General features: G+C 41.2%; 1 protein-coding gene across 4 annotated transcripts in view; it reads right to left on the reverse strand.

Annotated features, from left to right (window-relative positions):
* The window catches only part of rims4 (regulating synaptic membrane exocytosis 4), a 236,866-nt gene extending 218,073 nt beyond the window's left edge, over nt 1-18,793 (reverse strand). The window contains exons 1-2 of one of the 4 annotated variants that reach the window (XM_060918197.1): nt 18,663-18,793; nt 329-333 (exon numbers count right to left, since the gene is read on the reverse strand). In XM_060918197.1, coding sequence (XP_060774180.1) covers nt 329-333; nt 18,663-18,759 — 102 coding nt within the window. In that variant the 5' untranslated portion in view covers nt 18,760-18,793. Of the gene's footprint in view, nt 1-328; nt 334-18,656 lie in introns of all 4 variants that reach the window. The other 3 variants (XM_060918196.1, XM_060918195.1, XM_060918198.1) reach the window with 3 other exon arrangements.
* Between the last annotated feature and the right edge of the window lie 615 nt (nt 18,794-19,408).

A 19,408-nucleotide genomic window follows, 5' to 3' on the forward strand; every position in this document is an offset into this window, starting at 1 on the left:
CCCAGAGGAGCAAAGTTGGGTGCCAGCCCAGGACATCTTGGACCTGCTTTTAACTCAGGAATTTCACAGCCAACAGCCCAACAAGCCAGCTCCCAGAAAAAGAGGACGCTCTAGGAAGGAAGTTGCTCCTGGAGTGATCATTAATCCCTAGTCACCTACACTCCTATATAAGACTCAGACAAACAAACGAACGATGCAAAGTATCACTCAGTGTTCTGACCTGACTTTACCAAGCCTTTCCTCTCATTGACAGTTTCTGTGACTCTGACCTTATTGCTCCATTTTTCCCGACCTTGATCTTGTTTAGTCTCCATTACTCTGTTTGCACATCAACTGACCATAACCTGCCCCTGACTATGCTACATGGATTATGTCTTGGATTTGGTTTCCAGTTTGCAACATACCTGCTCTCCCCTGTGTCTGCATCCAGTCAGTGCCTCCACCCTGACAATATAGCTCTGAATCCACCAGGATAAATTTGTTATTGATGCTGAAATTTAATCATACATCATTTATAAAAATGTTAATGCATTGACATTATAAGGCAACGAGAGAAGTTGATTTGATAGCACCCAACCCAAAGAATGTTTTCTTTTTTTTTTTAAACAGTTGCAGTAATCTTTGCCAGGTTACAATCTGTGAAATACTGAAATTCCAAAACTATATCTGCTACATCAACATGCTCAGTTCAGCATATGCCAGATGCATTTCTCTGCCAGGCAACACCACACCCCTATATCTTCTGGCAAGAAAAGATTTTCTCACCTACACAAGGTGACTGATAAACACCACTTTCTGCCATTCATCCAAGACCACCAGGTAAGTAACATCTCACATAGGCAAGTGTGAAATGAGCACTGCATGCATCACCCATCTCAGCTTTAATTAACTATTTTACTTTCAAATTATATACTGCAGTCTGTAAGAAACAACTTATGAAGAGTTGTGTGTAAATGTTTATAATATGGTGTAACGTTAGTGTGGCAGCAGGGGCATGGTCTTAATAAACCCCGAAATATTGGGATGGTGTTTTATTTGGTTTTTCCTTTGAATGTTGGAAACATGTCAAAAAGTGTCAGTTGGAAAAATAAAGTGACCCTGAAGCACCACCTGTCTCCCGAGTTCTCCTTCACACACACCATGCTCTCTAATTAGTCTCCAGAATTTGGTTAGCAAATGATAAATTGATGAGTATTTAAAGAAAAAGGTCAACATTGTTCATTTAAAAATCTTATGTCATATTTTAAGGAGTCCACTGTACCTGAAATTTATTTTGTTATGCCATCTATACCTGTGTAACATTACATTAATGTTATACACTGATCAGTCAAAACATTAAAACCACTTGCCTAATACTGCATATGTCCCCCTTATGCTGCCAAAACAGCTCTGACCCATCGAGGCATGGACTCAACAAGACTTCTGAAGGTGTGCTGTGGTGTTTGCTGCAGATCCATTAAGTCATGTAAGTTGCAAGGTGGGGTCTCTAGCACTTGTTTGTCCAGAACATCCTACACATGCTCGATCAGATTATGATCTGAGGAATTTGAAAGCCAAGTCAACAATTTGAACTCTTTGTCATGTTCCTCAAACCATTCCTGAACAATTTTTGCTGTGTGACAGGGTGCATTATCCTGCTGAAAGAAGCCACTGGCATTAGGGAATACCACTGTCATGAAATCGTGTACTTAGTGTGCAACAATGTTTAGGTAGTTGGTATTTATCAAAGTAACATCCATATGAATGCCAGAACCCAAGGTTTCCCAGCAGAACATACCCAGAGCATCACACTATCTCTGTTGGCTTGCCCTCCTCTCATAGTTCCTCATGCCATCTCTTCCCCAGGTAAACAATGCACATCCACCAGGCTGTCCATATTTTATAGAAGAAAATGTGATTCATCACACCAGACCACCTTCTTCCTTCTTGCATTGCTCCATGGTCCAGTTCTGATGCTCACATGCCCATTGTAGGCACATCTGACAGTGGACAGGGGTCAGCATAGGCACTCTGACTGGTCTGTGGCTACGCAGTCCATACACAAGCAATCTGTGATGCACTGTATGTGTTGACACCTTTCAATCATAGCCAGTATTAACTTTTTCAGCAATTTATGCTACAGTAGCTCTTCTGTAGAATCAGAATAGATGGGCTAGCCTTCGCTTCCCACTTCACTCAGTGTGCTTTGGGCACCCATAACCCCAACCAACTGGTTCACTGTTTGTCCTCCCTTAGACCCCTTTTGGTAGATACCAACCATTGCATACTGGGAACACCCCACAAGACCTATCATTTTGGAGATGCTCTGACCCTGTCAATTGTCTAGTCATCACAATTTGGCCATAGTCCAAGTCACTCAGATCCTTACACTTGCTCATTTTTACTACTTCCAACATATCAACTTCAAGACCTGACTGGTCACTTGCTGCCTTATATCCCACCTCTTGATATGTGTCACTGTAATGAGATAAGCAATGTTATTCTCTTCATCTGTCAGTGGTTTTAATGTTATGGCTGATCAGTGTATTTCAGTGCTTTTGTGACCACAACAGCCTTAAAAGATGTCTGCCATTGTCAAAAATGTTGGACCATAATCTCTTAATGTGATCACTGCCACAACATGCATCAAAAGAAGTCACCAACAGGAGTAATATTGCATAGTAGGACTATTGTGAGGTGATTATCACCTGAACTGATGGGAAACACATGTGAACCTAATTGACATCACACAGTCCACCACAGAATTTCATCTCATCTCATTATCTCTAGCCGCTTTATCCTTCTACAGGGTCGCAGGCAAGCTGGAGCCTATCCCAGCTGACTACGGGCGAAAGGCGGGGTACACCCTGGACAAGTCGCCAGGTCATCACAGGGCTGACACATAGACACAGACAACCATTCACACTCACATTCACACCTATGGTCAATTTAGAGTCACCAGTTAACCTAACCTGCATGTCTTTGGACTGTGGGGGAAACCGGAGCACCCGGAGGAAACCCACGCGGACACGGGGAGAACATGCAAACTCCACACAGAAAGGCCCTCGCCGGCCCCGGGGCTCGAACCCAGGACCTTCTTGCTGTGAGGCGACAGCGCTAACTACTACACCACCGTGCCGCCCACCACAGAATTTGACCAAGATTTTGTCATCATGTCACACAGTGTGACTTGCAAATAACTTTTAACCGTCGTTATTGTACAATGTAAAACAGGCATGACATTGCTAGTCTCAAAATATTTTCTTAGACATGATATTTCTATTAAATTTAAATATATTTAAAATAAGAGTTTATACCTGCAATGTTGATGCAACTTGATCTTCATTCTTAGTGATGTTTGTCCTGTGTAGTATGGAAATATCATTTTGCAGAGAGTACAAAAACATCACAGTAAGCTTTCACAATCTTGAGTAGCCAGCCACTAAATCACCATAAAAACATAAAGACACACAACTGGGTGTCTGCATGTCCATTGCATTCTCCAGGTGGTTAAGAGCTACTCATTATCAATCACTCTCTCTTGTTTCTGTCTGTCTTTGTGTCCTTGTTTCATAGTGTTCTTACACAACATGGATACTGCAACTGTCTCCACACAAGCACTGAGTCTCAGCAACAGACTGTGGTTTTGTTTTAAGGGGTATTTTGAGCTACAAATATTAACATAAAACTTGATAACATACAAAGGTTAAAATGCTTGCACTTTTCAGAGCATCAAATTGCTCTCATCCAGAAATCTATTCCTCTATTAAAAGGGAGATAAAGACTTGCTTCATGCAAGGGGAATGCTTAGCGTGTTTCAACAACTGGTAGCACAGCAAACTGGATAAAATCCTGACGTTTGACTTTATGATGCAGTGAGAACTCATACTCCACGAATAGCTGTGTTTTTATACACTTTACAACATCATTTATGTCACAAAAATATTAAGATTACCTACTTTTACTTCAGTGGTCAAAAAATGAAAATAGAAAAATTATTATATATCATTTTCCAAGCAAAGTTGTAAGAAATGTATGTGGCTACCTGCATTAAGGTACAATGTTTAAAAAAATACAGGTTTTACTTACAGTGGTTAAATAAAGTACTAATATCTAATATGATATAAAAGAGTGGGCAAGGGCCCAACAAAGGTATCAAAAATTACTAGACAGAATTTTTTTTTGGGGGGGGGTCTGGTCACTGCTTGGACCAAAGAGTTACCAATGCCTAAAATTGCATTTAGGTGAGTCTTTATAAACAAGACTATCTAATACACATACACACAGGGCCCATACTAGTAACAGAGAAACACAAACGGTGAAATTTAAAAAAAAAAAATTACACTTGACATTCCAAATTATAATTTTGTAATGGCCCCAGGCTTTAAAGTTAACCCAAAACAAGGAGTACAATGTAACTGTTATTACTATAATGCTGCTAGATACAGTCCCCTGTGGAAGTATTGTAACAGCAAGATTAATTATTTTGTTTTTGATATAGAATGGATTTGAGATTAAAAGATGAATATGAGTAGATGGAGCTTTTATTTCCTGATATTTACATCTAGATGTGTTAAACAACTTAACACATGGGACCTTTTGTTTGAACCCAGGTATACCCTGACAGATTGATTGTTTAAACAATTAATAGCTATGAATATCTACTCTTGGTTTGAGCCCTGAGAAGCCCCCCCCTTATTTAAGGATAAACCAACATGAAGACCAGAGAGTTGACTACAGGAGAAAAGCAAGTCATTCTGAAGCTGAGAAAACAAGAAGAAATTGATCAGTCACTGCACAAAGGCAATAAAGTTTGGAATCACATGAAGAACAAACAAATTAGTGTTATACTATCAATCAGACAGAAAACAATTCAACCAAGGAAAGTAACAGCAGTTGATGATAGAAACATCGTAAGAGCTGTGAAAAAAAACCCAGTCAGTGAAGGTATCACAACCCATATTTTAAAGAAGACATCAAGAGGATAAATATATGCCGCTTTTCCACTACCAACGCGGCTGAGTCGGGCTGAGCCGTGCCGTGCTGAGTCGAGCTGAGCGGGGCTGTTGGAGTTGCATTTCGACTACAACCGCGCTGAACCGTGCTGGCTGGAAGTGGGTGGACACACTGGGTGGAGTTAGCGAAAGTGGGTGGACGTCAGGTGATGTTGTTAAGCAGCGCAAACAGTGACATCAGTGATCTTTTAAGCGGTAGTCTCACAACCCGAATAGTAAACAATAAACATGGAGGACATGGAGTCGTTAGTGTTGCTGGTCTTGGTGCTGTGGCTTGTTGTCACCGACAACGCCAACAGATACTGGCAAGAGCGTATAGATGAGGCGAGGCGCATAAGGCTTCAGAAATTCTCGTAATTCGTAATTCTTCTCCTTCCGGGTTTGCGGTGTTTACAGATCCCAGCGCGCTCGCGGGGCGTGTGTGGGCATGTGAGGACACTCCTCCTCACCAATCAGTGCACAGGGGAGTGTCTGCTCACGCCCCCAGCCTCAGTCGGCTCGCTTTGGCTCGCTTCAGCCCCACTCCAAAACGGTGCGAGTTTTAGGGGCTAAGCAGGGCTGAGTCGTGCTGGTTTTTGGTAGTCGAAACGCGAGCCGTGTCGGGCTGAAGTGAGCTGAAGCGAGCTGAAGTGAGCTGAAAAAGGGTAGTGGAAAAGGGCCAATAGTGTCCATACCACAAGACACAAACCACTCATCAATAGTAAGAATTGGAAGGCCAAATTGGAATTTGCAAAGAAATACAGAGATGAGACACAAAATGTCTGGAACCAAGATTAACATCTACCACATTATGGAGAAAGAAAGAATCTGCTCATGATCTGAAACAATGCACGCACATACCCCTTAAGGTTGAACACTATTCACATTTGTATATTTCAGATTCTTCTATTTTCTACTCGATGTATAGAGCTACTTTTGTCTTTGCTAAATTCTTCAATCTTAACTGTTCAAGCACCAATCACCAAAGCAAATTCCTTGTATGTGAGAATGTACTTGGCAATAAACTTGATTGGCTACACTCTCTGATTGGCTACACTGCTACAAGGATATCAGCTCATATACTGTGAGTAGAGAAAAACAAAATGGCAGAGCGTGCTGCTGAACGAACTGAGGACAAAATAAAAACTCTACTCGAAAGCAAAATATCCCAAAATACAAAAAAAGCAACAAAATATGGAATAAAATAATTTGATGGTAAGAATGTATCTTTTTTTATTTTTCAAGAATTATTATTATAGCATTTTTTCACAAATTGCTACTGTCATTTCGCCAGTTTGTTTACATTCTCAATGGAAATGATTTTGTAGTACGTTTGAAATAAAGTTTTTATTTATCAAATTTGCTAAAAATAAAAATGCTCTGTTTCTTAAAATCCAGTGAATGTGGATAGAATAAAACAGTTATTCCACTCAACCTCATCGTACATGGCTTATAGCCAACTCGGCACTAGGTGCCTCGTCGGCTATCAGCTCATATAGTACACAATTTCATGGAATGACTGCTAAATATATAGTACTGTGCAAAAGTCTTACGCACCCTATTTTTTTCACAGAAACTTTGTAATATATTTCTATTTTATGATTTCTACATTATCGAGTCATTACAAAAACATTTTAGCATTCCTAACATTAATTTTCCAGCATAAAGTTAAATGTTAGAGAAAAAAAAAGTTTCTAGGTGAGCAGCATATTACAGTGGTGCTTGAAAGTTTGGGAACCCTTTAGAATTTTCTACATTTCTGCATAAATATGACCTAAAACATAATCAGATTTTCACACAAGTCCTAAAAGTAGATAAAGAGAACCCAGTTCAACAAATGAGACAAAAATATTCTACTTGGCCATTTATTTATTGAGGAAAATGATCCAATATTACATATCTGTGAGTGGCAAAAGTATGTGAACCTTTGCTTTCAGTATCTGGTGTGACCCCCTTGTGCAGCAATAACTGCAGCTAAACGTTTCTGGTAACTGCAGATCAGTCCTGCACACCGGCTTGGAGGAATTTTAGCCCAGCACAAAGTTAAATGTTAGAGAAAAAAAAAGTTTCTAGGTGAGCAGCATATTACAGTGGTGCTTGAAAGTTTGTGAACCCTTTAGAATTTTTTACATTTCTGCATAAATATGACCTAAAAAATGTTTTGTGGACAGATGAGACCAAAATAGAACTTTTTGGTTTAAATGAGAAGCATTATGTTTGGAGAAAGGAAAACACTGCATTCCAGCATAAGAACCTTATCCCATCTGTCAAACATGGTGGTGGTAGTATCATGGTTTGGGCCTATTTTGCTGCATCTGGGCCAGGACGGCTTGCCATCATTGATGGAACAATACAGAACAGCTTCAACTCTGGGATGTTGGTGGGTTTCCTCACATGAACTGCTCGCTTCAGGTCCTTCCACAACACTTCAATTGAATTAAGGTCAGGACTTTGACTTGGCTATTCCAAAACATTAACTTTATTCTTCTTTAACCATTCTTTGGTAGAACGACTTGTGTGCTTAGGGTCATTTTCTCGCTGCATGACCCACCTTCTCTTGAGATTCAGTTCATGGACAGATGTCCTGACATTTTCCTTTAGAATTCACTGGTATAATTCAGAATTCATTGTTCCATCAAGCCGTCCTGGCCCAGATGCAGCAAAATAAGCCCAAACCATGATACTACCACCACCATGTTTGACAGATGGGATAAGGTTCTTATGCTGGAATGCAGTGTTTTCCTTTCTCCAAACATAATGCTTCTCATTTAAACCAAAAAGTTCTATTTTGGTCTCATCTGTCCACAAAACATTTTTCCAATAGCCTTCTGGATTGTCCAAGTGATCTTTAGCAAACTGCAGATAAGCAGCAATGTTCTTTTTGGAGAGCAGTGGCTTTCTCCTTGCAACCCTGCCACGCACACCATTGTTGTTCAGTGTTCTCCTGATGGTGGACTCATGAACATTAACATTAGCCAATGTGAGAGAAGCCTTCAGTTGCTTAGGAGTTACCCTGGGGTCCTTTGTGACCTTGCTGACTATTACATGCCTTGCTCTTGGAGTGATCTTTGTTGGTCGGCCACTCCTGGGGAGGTTAACAATGGTCTTGAATTTCCTCCATTTGTACACAATCAGACTGACTGTGGATTGGTGGAGTTCAAACTCTTTAGAGATTGTTTTGTAACCTTTTCCAGCCTGATGAGCATCAACAACGCTTTTTTTGAGGTCCACAGAAATCTTCTTTGTTTGTGCCATGATACACTTCCACAAACGTGTTGTGAAGATCTGACTTTGATAGATCCCTATTCTTTAAATAATAAATAAATGACCAAGTATAATATTTTTGTCTCATTGGTTTAACTGGGTTCTCTTTATCTACTTTTAGGCCTTGTGTGAAAATGATGATGATGATGCTTTAGGTCATATATATACACAACCCCAATTCCAAAAAGGTTGGGACAAAGTACAAATTGTAAATAAAAACGGAATGCAATAATTTACAAATCTCAAAAACTGATATTGTATTCACAATAGAACATAGACAACATATCAAATGTCGAAAGTGAGACATTTTGAAATATCATGCCAAATATTGGCTCATTTGAAATTTCATGACAGCAACACATCTCAAAAAAGTTGGGACGGGGCAATAAGAGGCTGGAAAAGTTAAAGTACAAAAAAGGAACAGCTGGAGGACCAAATTGCAGCTCATTAGTTCAATTGGCAATAGGTCATTAACATGACTGGGTATAAAAAGAGCATCTTGGAGTGGCAGCGGCTCTCAGAAGTAAAGACGGGAAGAGGATCACCAATCCCTAATTCTGCGCCAACAAATAGTGGAGCAATATCAGAAAGGAGTTCGACAGTGTAAAATTGCAAAGAGTTTGAACATATCATCATCTACAGTGCATAATATCATCAAAAGATTCAGAGAATCTGGAAGAATCTCTGCACGTAATGGTCAAGGCCAGAAAACCATACTGGGTGCCCGTGATCTTCAGGTCCTTAGACGGCACTGCATCACATACAGGCATGCTTCTGTATTGGAAATCACAAAATGGGCTCAGGAATATTTCCAGAGAACATTATCTGTGAACACAATTCACCGTGCCATCCGCGATTGCCAGCTAAAACTCTATAGTTCAAAGAAGAAGCCATATCTAAACATGATCCAGAAGCGCAAACGTCTTCTCTGGGCCAAGGCTCATTTAAAATGGACTGTGGCAAAGTGAAAAACTGTTCTGTGGTCAGACGAATCAAAATTTGAAGTTCTTTATGGAAATCAGGGACGCCGTGTCATTCGGACTAAAGAGGAGAAGGACAACCCAAGATATTATCAGCACTCAGTTCAGAAGCCTGCATCTCTGATGGTATGGGGTAGCATTAGTGCGTGTGGCATGGGCAGCTTACACATCTTACAATGCCAAACCACATCCTGCATCAATTACAGCATCATGGCTGGGTAGAAGAAGGGTCCAGGTACTGAACTGGCCAGACTGCAGTCCAGATCTTTCACCCATAGAAAACATTTGGCGCATCATAAAATGGAAGATACGACAAAAAAGACCTAAGACAGTTGAGCAACTAGAATCCTACATTAGACAAGAATGGGTTAACATTCCTATCCCTAAACTTGAGCAACTTGTTTTCTTAGTTCCCAGACGTTTACAGACTGTTGTAAAGAGAAAAAGGGATGTCTCACAGTGGTAAACATGGCCTTGTCTCAACTTTTTTGAGATGTGTTGTTGTCATGAAATTTAAAATCACCTAATTTTTCTCTTTAAATGATACATTTTCTCAGTTTAAACATTTGATATGTCATCTATGTTCTATTCTGAATAAAATATGGAATGTTGAAACTTCCACATCATTGCATTCCGTTTTTATTTACAATTTGTACTTTGTCCCAACTTTTTGGGAATCGGGGTTGTAGAAATATAGAAAATTCTAAAGGGTTCACAAACTTTCAGGCACCACTGTACATAAGAGACCACGTTTCAGATTAAAAAAGAAAACATAATGAAGGCTACTGCGTTTTGCTGCAAAATTAAGAAGCAAGTGTGACAAAGTGTCCAGAAGAACTGTGGCTGGTTCTGCAAAATGCTCAGTAAAACCTAGAGTTCATTTCCTTATAAAACTGCACTAATTGTACCTGAGACTACAATTTAAAAAAAAAGGGTTGTCTCACACCCAATATTGACTTTGTTTCATATATTGTGGTGTTGAATCTTTTCATTTCTTTAAAAACATTATATATCAGGGTTCTCCACGAGGGGTTTTAGAGGTGCGGGCCGCCCCCCTTTCTGTGATTCCCGCCCCGTTTAATTTCTGCTGCCCCTTTACAAAAGGAAGAGACGTCCCTTTGTTTTCTTTGTGACAGATAGCCTTTCTCTGTTGGAGTACCGACAACACGACAACACCCGAGTGTGAAACTCATTGTGTGTGTGTGTGTAAGAGTGAGCAGCCCCTCCCCCACCCGCACGCTGCGCTTAGAGACACAGAAAGGCACACAGAAAGGGCAGTATTTGCTCAGAGTGCACCCTCCAAACAACGGGGATTTACACGAAATTGGAAGGAGATATTCACAAAATTATTTCACATTGAGGGCCACAAGGCTCTCCTGAACACATTGATGTAATTTTTTTGTCTGTCGTGTAAAAAATGAGGACGCTAGAGCGAGTTAAAAACGAGTGACTTTTCTGATTTTGCAGTACAAGCGCTGCCACGTTTATAATGGGAGTCTATGGGGAAGCGCGCCTGTCCTCTCCTTACTTTCAGGCTTCTCATTTAAAAACTGTACGGGTAATCGATAAGGGTCACTAATCTGTAGGTCGTTTATTTTAGACATATATCTAGTTATCTGTTCATTAGAAAAATGAGCCGTGTAGTCCGTCAGTTGAAATTGATCCATTTTGTGAGTGCAACAATATTCAGCTGTGTTGTTGACCGACAAGATGGCGGCTGTTTACATTCCAGCCGGGATTCGGTCACGTGACTGCAAGAGGTCTATAAAACCGTATTAACTATACGCTGACTGGAAAAAATACATTTTTTTAGAGAGTAAAGTACATTGAAAAGATGTTGTTTTAACTATATTATATAGTTAAAACAACATCTTTTCAATGTACTTTACTCTCTAAAAAAAATTTATTTTTTCCAGTGGTGCCTGCAATTACATTTCCATTTCAAACAATGTCAGCTTTTGTGGAGCAGTGTGAATATAGTTAGTACAAAAACTTTTCTGTACTTTTCTGTTCTTTTTTTGTAGTTTGCTAAGTAAAAAAATATTTTTTCCAGTTCCATTTCAAACAATGTGTCTGAATATGATGTGTGTGTAATGTTTGATGTATTTTGTACCAGTCCAATTGATTCCTCTATTCTAAATGATTACCATTTGAGAGTATTTTATGCACATTTTATGCAAATTACACGTAAATTTATGCAAATTTGTTTCAAGGTCATCCGATTGACCCCCACCCCCCTATATTTTCAATCCATGGAGAACCCTGATATATATATATATAAATTTCTGAAACAGTTACACCCAGAAGGAATCCTTTGGACATGACCACAGAGATAAAGAGGCCAGGTTGCTATATATATAATCTCCTGGACAAACTCCCATAAAATGGGTAAGGATAAAGGAGAGAAGTGCCTTAATAAAGGAAACAGAGGTTGAGGAAGAGCAGGAAGAAAGTCTTGGCTTGTGAAACACTAAATAACTGACTTCAGCCATGTTTTCAGAATAAATTAAATAAAAATAATCTCTGGAACAAGTTCCTTATACACCCTGTGAAACAATCAATTAATACTGTATTGATTTTCATATAGGATATTTTATTCCTTTGGGTTTTAGGTTAGTTTAAAGGGGCTATTTGTAAGAATTTGTAATTATTTACTGAATAAACTGAGTAAGACAAGGGAGTAGACTAGACAGAAATCAAAACAAAACACATGTAGCAAAGTAAACAAAGGAATAAACATAACGCTATGCGAAACCACACTAGGGTGGGGTTTACATTAGACCGTATCAGTGGATCATCAGATTAACGTTTTTAAAACGATTAGTGTGCACACAGCAACGCCAATGCACGGCTCCGCAGGCATCCTGCGCTCCAAATCACTCCGCCCTGAACAGCGAGTGCCCTCTGGAGGGTGCGCACTCCGGCCCTGCGCAGCTCACAGAGCGCGCGAGTGGAGTGCACAAGCAGTGATTTGGGACTGAGCCGCTGTGTGTGTGATCTCAGTGCATGTCGGGCATGCGCGTCACTTACCACTTGCAAGTGGAAGGATGGCAAGCCTAAAGACAATCATAACTACACAATGGGCAGTATTTGCATCAGTATTTTCATACTTTTATACTCTTTAATGAAAGGTGATACAAGGCGGAAGTCCGCGCCGTTTTTCAGCAGTCGCGTCACATGACCAACGCCAGCGAATCAGGAAGGTGGATGTCACAGTGACGTTGTCCAATGATGACGCCAGCTAGAGCTCAGCACAGCGTATCCGTGTATTCTTAATGTTTACACAGCACCGGACCAGACACGATCTGGATTGAATACGTGGACCCTGACGGATTCCCGTTTCCCGGCGTTTCCAGGCGTTTTAATGTAAACGGACAGTGCATCCGCGAAGAAAATGAGACAGATACGGTCTAATGTAAACTTGGCCTAGAGCATGCTGCAGGCTTTAGAGAGTTCAAACCGCATACAGTGCTCAAAGCACACGCAGTGCTCAAAGTGAGAGGGGCAATTCCTGACAAAGCGAGAGGGGCAATCCCCCTCCCAAAGGTGCTACTCCTGGAGCACCACACAAGGCCCCCCAAATAGAAGAACCAGGGTATCTGGGTAAGGTCTTGGTGCCGGACAATGTCCCATCTGGTTTCAGCTTGAGTAAGGGTGTGGACTGAGGTGTCAACTCAGGCTCAGGTATAGACACAGGCATGGATTCAGGAACGGTTGGGGATTCAGACATGGATTCAGACGTGAATACTAGCACAGGCATAGGCTCAGGCATAGGCATAACCTCAGGCATGAATTCAGGTGTGGGCATGGATTCAGGCATGGTCATGGGCAAGGATTCAGGCTCAGGTATGGACTCAGACATGGACATGGGCTTAAGCATGGGTATGGGAAAGGATTTAGGCTCATACATGGATTCAGAAGAAGAAGCCTTTATTTGTCATTCAGGCACAGTAAAATTCCTTCTCTGCATTTAAAGCAGTGCACTCACACATGCACACCAGGGCTTTACATTAGCACCCGCCCACCCGCCAAATGCGGGTAAAATTCGGCTTTGGCGGGTAATAACTTTAGTCCCACTAGCCACTTTGGTGAGTGGTTTATTCTGTGGTATGACAATATATTTTAATTGTAGTTTTATCTGAAGGCATCTGATATAATAAATGCATTGCAATGTAATATTATGCACCTACAACTCCCATGAGCACCTGCATAAACATTCTGACATGTTAGAATTGTTTAGAACGTTCGTTGACATCTCAGATAAAATCAATGATACAGTAACCTGTGGTTAATGAACGAAGCAACAAAGTTGCTGATGACTGACAAGCGCACTACTGTATGTGGCGGCATATAGCTGGAGTTTCAAACCCTGCTGCTCAGGAAAAAAGGGGCAGAGATGAGCAGGGCCAGAGGCAGCATTTTAAAATCACAGAGGTCCGTGATGCCCAAAGCGTGTGCCGAAAAATGTTTGACATATTTAAATGAGAGGGGTGAATTACACATTACACAAGAGATCTATTCCTGAAATTACTTTTAATGGTGTTTGAACTGAATATTATCAGTTTTGAAAAAAAAATCATGTAAGAATAACAGTAAGAGTAAGAATAAGAGTAAGGCAAGAGTAAGAATAATTTAAGCTTGTTTAATGATTTGATCTGGCCCAAGCAATGAGGACAAAAGATACCCTAACCATGTAGCCTATGGAACTAAGATACATTAACAATGTGGCATCCGTTACACCTACACAAAAAAAATTCTGGGAAAAAAATCAGTATACACCACCATATTTTAGGCAAAGTTATCCAAGGCAAACATAAGTTGAAACTTTCCACTCTATTGCTTTGGCTTATCGAATGATTTATTTTTAAAATCACAAACAAGGTAGGCTACAACTGTGCTGCTTCGAAAATGTAAATTTAACAGCTTCATGAAAGTGCGCTGATGGTTACCATGGAAACCCCGTGTCTCCTGCACTGTGTTCCTCCGCCGAGCCGCGCGCTCATTCGTTTTTGTGTTCTTGGCAAAATATAAAACAGAATGCTCTGTTTATATTTTTGTCTGAATTGGTTGCATGTTTTCATATAGGGAGCTACCGTACCTTAACAGCACTGAATACTTGAGTGCGACTGTAGAAATACATTATACGCTGCCATTCATAATTAAATCTAGATCTTCTGAACTTTAATGTATCATGCTGAAGAAAAAACTGCGATTTCCTGGCAACAAAACTGTGGCTAGTGAAAAGGCTGAATGGCTAGTGACACCGGGGAAACCACTAGCCACAGTGGCCAGTGAGCAAAAAAGTTAAAGTAAAGTCCTGATGCACACACAATTGAGCAATGAGCACACATACAGTATACTCAGAGCAGCAGGCAGCTATGCTACAGCACCTGGGGAGCAGTTGGGGGTTAAGTGCCTTGCTCAGGGGCACTTCAGCCATGATACTGAGGGAGGAGAAAGTGCTGTTCATTCACTCAACTCTCCTCACATTTTTCCTGCCAGTCCCAGGAATCGAACCAGCAACACTTTGGGCCCAAGGCTGCTTCTCTGACCTTCAGGCCATGGCTGCCCAGTCATGGGATTAGGCATAGTAGGGGATTCAGGCAAGGACTCAGACATGGGTATGTTGCTTCCACACAGTTTAGCTGGCAGAGTGACATCATCCTCAAAGCCTGGATGTGCAGTGAGGATCTTTTCTCTGTAATCAGAAAGCAGACTCACATCATACTCAAAACCATGAGGCGGAGCGATGATATCATCCCCAGAGTCAGGAGATGGAGTGAAGAAGTCATCTTCAATGCCAGGCGGAAGAGCAAACACAAGACTACAGATCACCCAGTCAGCCTCTGGAGGGAGCACTGGAGCGAAAGCCTCCCTGCTGGCCATCATGTTGGCCACTCAAAGGAGCCATATAGTGGAAGCCTTCATATTGATCACCTTGGTGACCACTGGAGGGGGCTCAGAGTCTGCCCTGGCAGCCTCTGAAGTGTGCTCTGGAACGGAATCTGCTGTGTCAGCCTCTGCAACGTCTGTCCAGGCTTTAACCCCAAAAAAAATTTCTAGAGGATTCTCCCTCCCCACAGCTTGGAAGAACCACTTGAGTATTTTAAAACCTCATTTCCAGAAAAGTTGGGATTATTTCCAAAATGCAATAAAAACAAAAATATGTGATTTGTTAATTCGTGTGAACCTTTATTTAACTCACAAAAGTACAAAGAAAAGATTTTCGATAGTTTTACTGACCAACTTAATCCATCCATCCGTTATCCATAGCCGCTTATCCTGTGCAGGGTGGAGCTTATCCCAGCTGACTATGGGTGAGAGACAGGGTACACCCTGGACAAGTCACCAGATCATTGCAGGGCTGACACTAAGGCCCTGTCCACACGGCAACGGATTCAGGTGAATCTGATAAAATTGTTTATCGTTTCGGCCTGGCGTCCACACGACACCGGCGTTTTGGGTGCCCCAAAATGAAATCTTTTGAGAACGGGTTCCAGAGTGAAAAAATCTGGCAACGGAGCCGTTGCGAAGTCGTCTGGATGAGTAGAATGGATTTGTTTACGATGACATCACAACCACATGTGCTTCACGCCGGGTAGAAGTGTAACAAACTCGATGCGAGTTGTCAACAAATCCTATAACTTGGTTCATGAAACGCGCTTACAAAATATTTTCACTGTGAATATTTATTGTGTAATGGTGCAAAGTGAGAGAGAGAGAGAGAGAGAGAGAGAGAGAGAGAGAGTGAGAGAATAGCCCTTAGGGCAGAGTCAATCCTGCCAGCAAAAATAGGGAAAAAAAAGGAGCGATCTCACCTCTTCAGATGTTGGTTTAAGTCCGACAATACATTCCTCAAAAAGGGCGTAGAAGAACAAAGTAATCCATCAACGTGTAGCATTCAATTTATTCCGGACCATTAAAGAATTCTGGAGGATATCAGAATGTTGGCGTACCGGCTTCCATCTACCCCTGTTCATTCCTCTTTCCGCGTCTCCATTCAAAAAACGAGCACGTGATTTAAAGGGACTATATCCATAGGATAGGGAGTGAGAAAGTGTGTGCGTGTGACAGTGACAAGGATAGTCACTGTGCGCATGCGCAGTTATGCGCATGCGTCTACTTCTATTGTTCTGGTGTCTCCGATGGGACCGTCTTACAGTGCACGTAGAGGTGTGGCATGTGTATTGCATCATTTTCAGCAAGCGTTGCCTTGCCATATGAACCTGATATTTTACTGATCCGTTGCCCATGTGGACACGATATTTATAAAAAAAAATCTCATTGCCATTGTCGTGTGGATGTAGCCATAGAGACAAACAACCATTCACACTCCCATTCACACCTATGGTCAATTTAGAGCCACCAATTAGCCTAAGTTGCATGTCTTTGGACTGTGAGGAAAACCGGAGCACCCGGAGGAAACCCATGCAGACACGGGGAGACCATGCTAACTCCACACAGAAAGGCCCCGTTGGCCACTGGACTCAAACCCAGAACCTTCACAGCAAAATCCCTAGTGTTGAATTAACACCCAGTGTTGATTTAACACCCTACTGTGTTTATATATGTCCAGTTGGACATAAATGAACTCTGAAAGTGTTAATTCAACACTGGGGAATTTGCTGTCTTACTGTGAGGCGACAGCGCTAACCACAGCCGGACCCTTTGAAAAAAATGTATTTTACATGAGAGTATATAAGAGCGATCTGGGGCAATTTTCAACCAGATTGAAACTGCCCCGAAAGGGAACATGAGTCGACGCTGATTGGACCATTATATTCAGATGCAGGACAAACTGCCTAGAACAGTCACAGCTCATATAGCACCGTAGTAGAATGTGATAGATAAAAAATATCACTCCCATTATTCCTTTAGTGATTCCTTGCCCAATTGCTCCAATGAACAAGTGTAGCCAGGCAAAACAAACCTCCCCCGGCCTTTCCAGTGACCTTGACCTTCTCCTTGACCCAATTACTCCCAAAATTTAATCAGGTAATCTATGGACCATTGCCCACCTACCCTGAAAATTTAAAATTAATTGGTACAACCGTCTAGATGCTAGATTGTTAACAGACAGACACACAAACAAACCGCACTGATTACAATACCTCGCCCCGCTTACTCCATCGCGGGCAAGGTAACAAACCATCCCTGCACTGTGTGGTGCCAATGTATTGCACAGCACCAAAGATACACATTTCCTCCCTCATTTACACCAAGGGGTAATTTAGCCAATCCAACTACCAGCATGTTTGTTGGGAGGTGGGAGGAAACTATAGAACCCAGAAGAAACACACCCAGACACCCTGGAGCTGAATTTTCAGTTCTAGTATGTTTTGTTAATTTAGTATAGAGTTAAGATTAAGCTGTGTGTGCATTTGATAACCTTATACAGTATGCAGGAGACAAAAGTATAATATAAAGATTCTTGTAAAAAAAAAAATCCATTTGTACATGTCTGAATCAGTGTGTGGTTTGATGTGGTTCACAGATTTGAAAAAAAAAAGCATTTTTTTGAGTTGCATATTTGTACAAAATTGTATTTACTAGTTTTATGTAAACACTGTAAGGATCATTCATAAGGAAGATGTACGGGTATGTTATGTACTGAATTAATTTGTGAAATGTATGTCATCTTGGAAAAAGCACATACACTCATACAAACAGCGCGTGCGTGCGTGAGCAGAAATGATTGCTGGCGAGACATAGTGTCTCATTTCTCTCTGCTACGTTCTCGGCACAGTACTTTAAAATGAGGCCAAGGGACAGTGTGCATGTGTGAGAAAGAAATAGGCAGGAAAAGAGATTGAAATGAGGCCAATGGATCGTGTGCATGTGTGAAAAAGAAATAGGGGGGAAAAGAGATTTCAGTAAGTTTGTCTGTTAAACATGTATGTATGTATGTATGTATGTATGTAATAGCACAGCAATATTTCTTACTTTTCAAAAAGATAAAGAATAAATAGAAATTGAAAACAGAAATCACCTGCAAGTGGGTATATATGTCTACCTTGAATAGTCTGAATGTGTTAATGATCTAAATTAACACCATTTTATCATCTAATAATGAGCATAAGCTAAATATCAACCTGCAATTAGTGCATGTTTAACTGGAAATAGTGAGTTTGGAGAGATGCCCTGACATCTTCAGTAAAAATAAATAAATAAATAAATAAATAAATAAATAAAAATAAAAAAGCGACAAAGCTTGAAATATGCCCTAAATAATTCGAAAGAATTCAGAGAATGGCTATAGAAATGTTACTGTTTGCGCTTCATGTTTGACTGACCATGAATGTAAGGCATGGCCTTTCACCCTAGATTTGGCAAATGATGTAACTGAATCATAAGAGGCCTTCAAAATGTCAGGATGTTTCAAGTTTCCAATCACGGTCACACACAGGGTTGAACTACCCCCATGGACACACACACACACACTCACCGCCATCATCCTCGTCAAAGGAGTTCATGCAGGGGAAATAGATTGCAAGAGCCTCAAATGAGGCTGACAGACTGATTCGGCTCTGTGAGCGCTCCATGTAGAGTCCCGAGGCGGGCGTGGGCGCCGCTTCCGATGGCTTGGGCAGGCGCGCCTGGGCATTCTTCACGCGGAGCACGGCACGCGGCGTCTTGGCAGACTTCTACCGGCTCCCTCGCCAGCAAACAGGGAGGAGAAAAGGAAAGACTGGAAAGCAGGGACCAATATTACAAAATACTTTCCTCCTTTCCTTCTCCACTAGGCTAATGAATCCAAAAGTTCCTCTGAAGAAATGATGGTAGGATGCTGTTGTTATTTTTCCACTTCTTTTGCCTTGGGAAAGGTCTTTAGGTTGAGTGATAGAGAGATGAAACAGGAAAAATGGCAGGTAATCTCATCTCAGGAGTTGATGTCCGTGGCTGTTGTAGACAGCATGATCTATTGCTTTTTGATGTTCAGGCGGATCTGTACTAATCCCTCTACGCTTGGAATGCTGGATAAAGGTATGGTATGATGATGAGGAGAAACAGCAAGCGAAAGATGGAGAGAGGGCGGGAGAAAAAAAAGAGATGTGACGATAGAGAGATGAAAAAGCTTGTACTATTCAGGCAGTATGAAGCTGATTCAGTTAATTCAGCGGTAGCTCTTTGTGGATGCAAAAGAGGAGGAGGTGCATAGAGCTGTTGCTGGGATTCAGAGGAGCAGCCAAT

The sequence above is a fragment of the Neoarius graeffei genome, chromosome 4 (genome assembly GCF_027579695.1).
Source record: "Neoarius graeffei isolate fNeoGra1 chromosome 4, fNeoGra1.pri, whole genome shotgun sequence".
Lineage (NCBI taxonomy): Eukaryota > Metazoa > Chordata > Actinopteri > Siluriformes > Ariidae > Neoarius > Neoarius graeffei.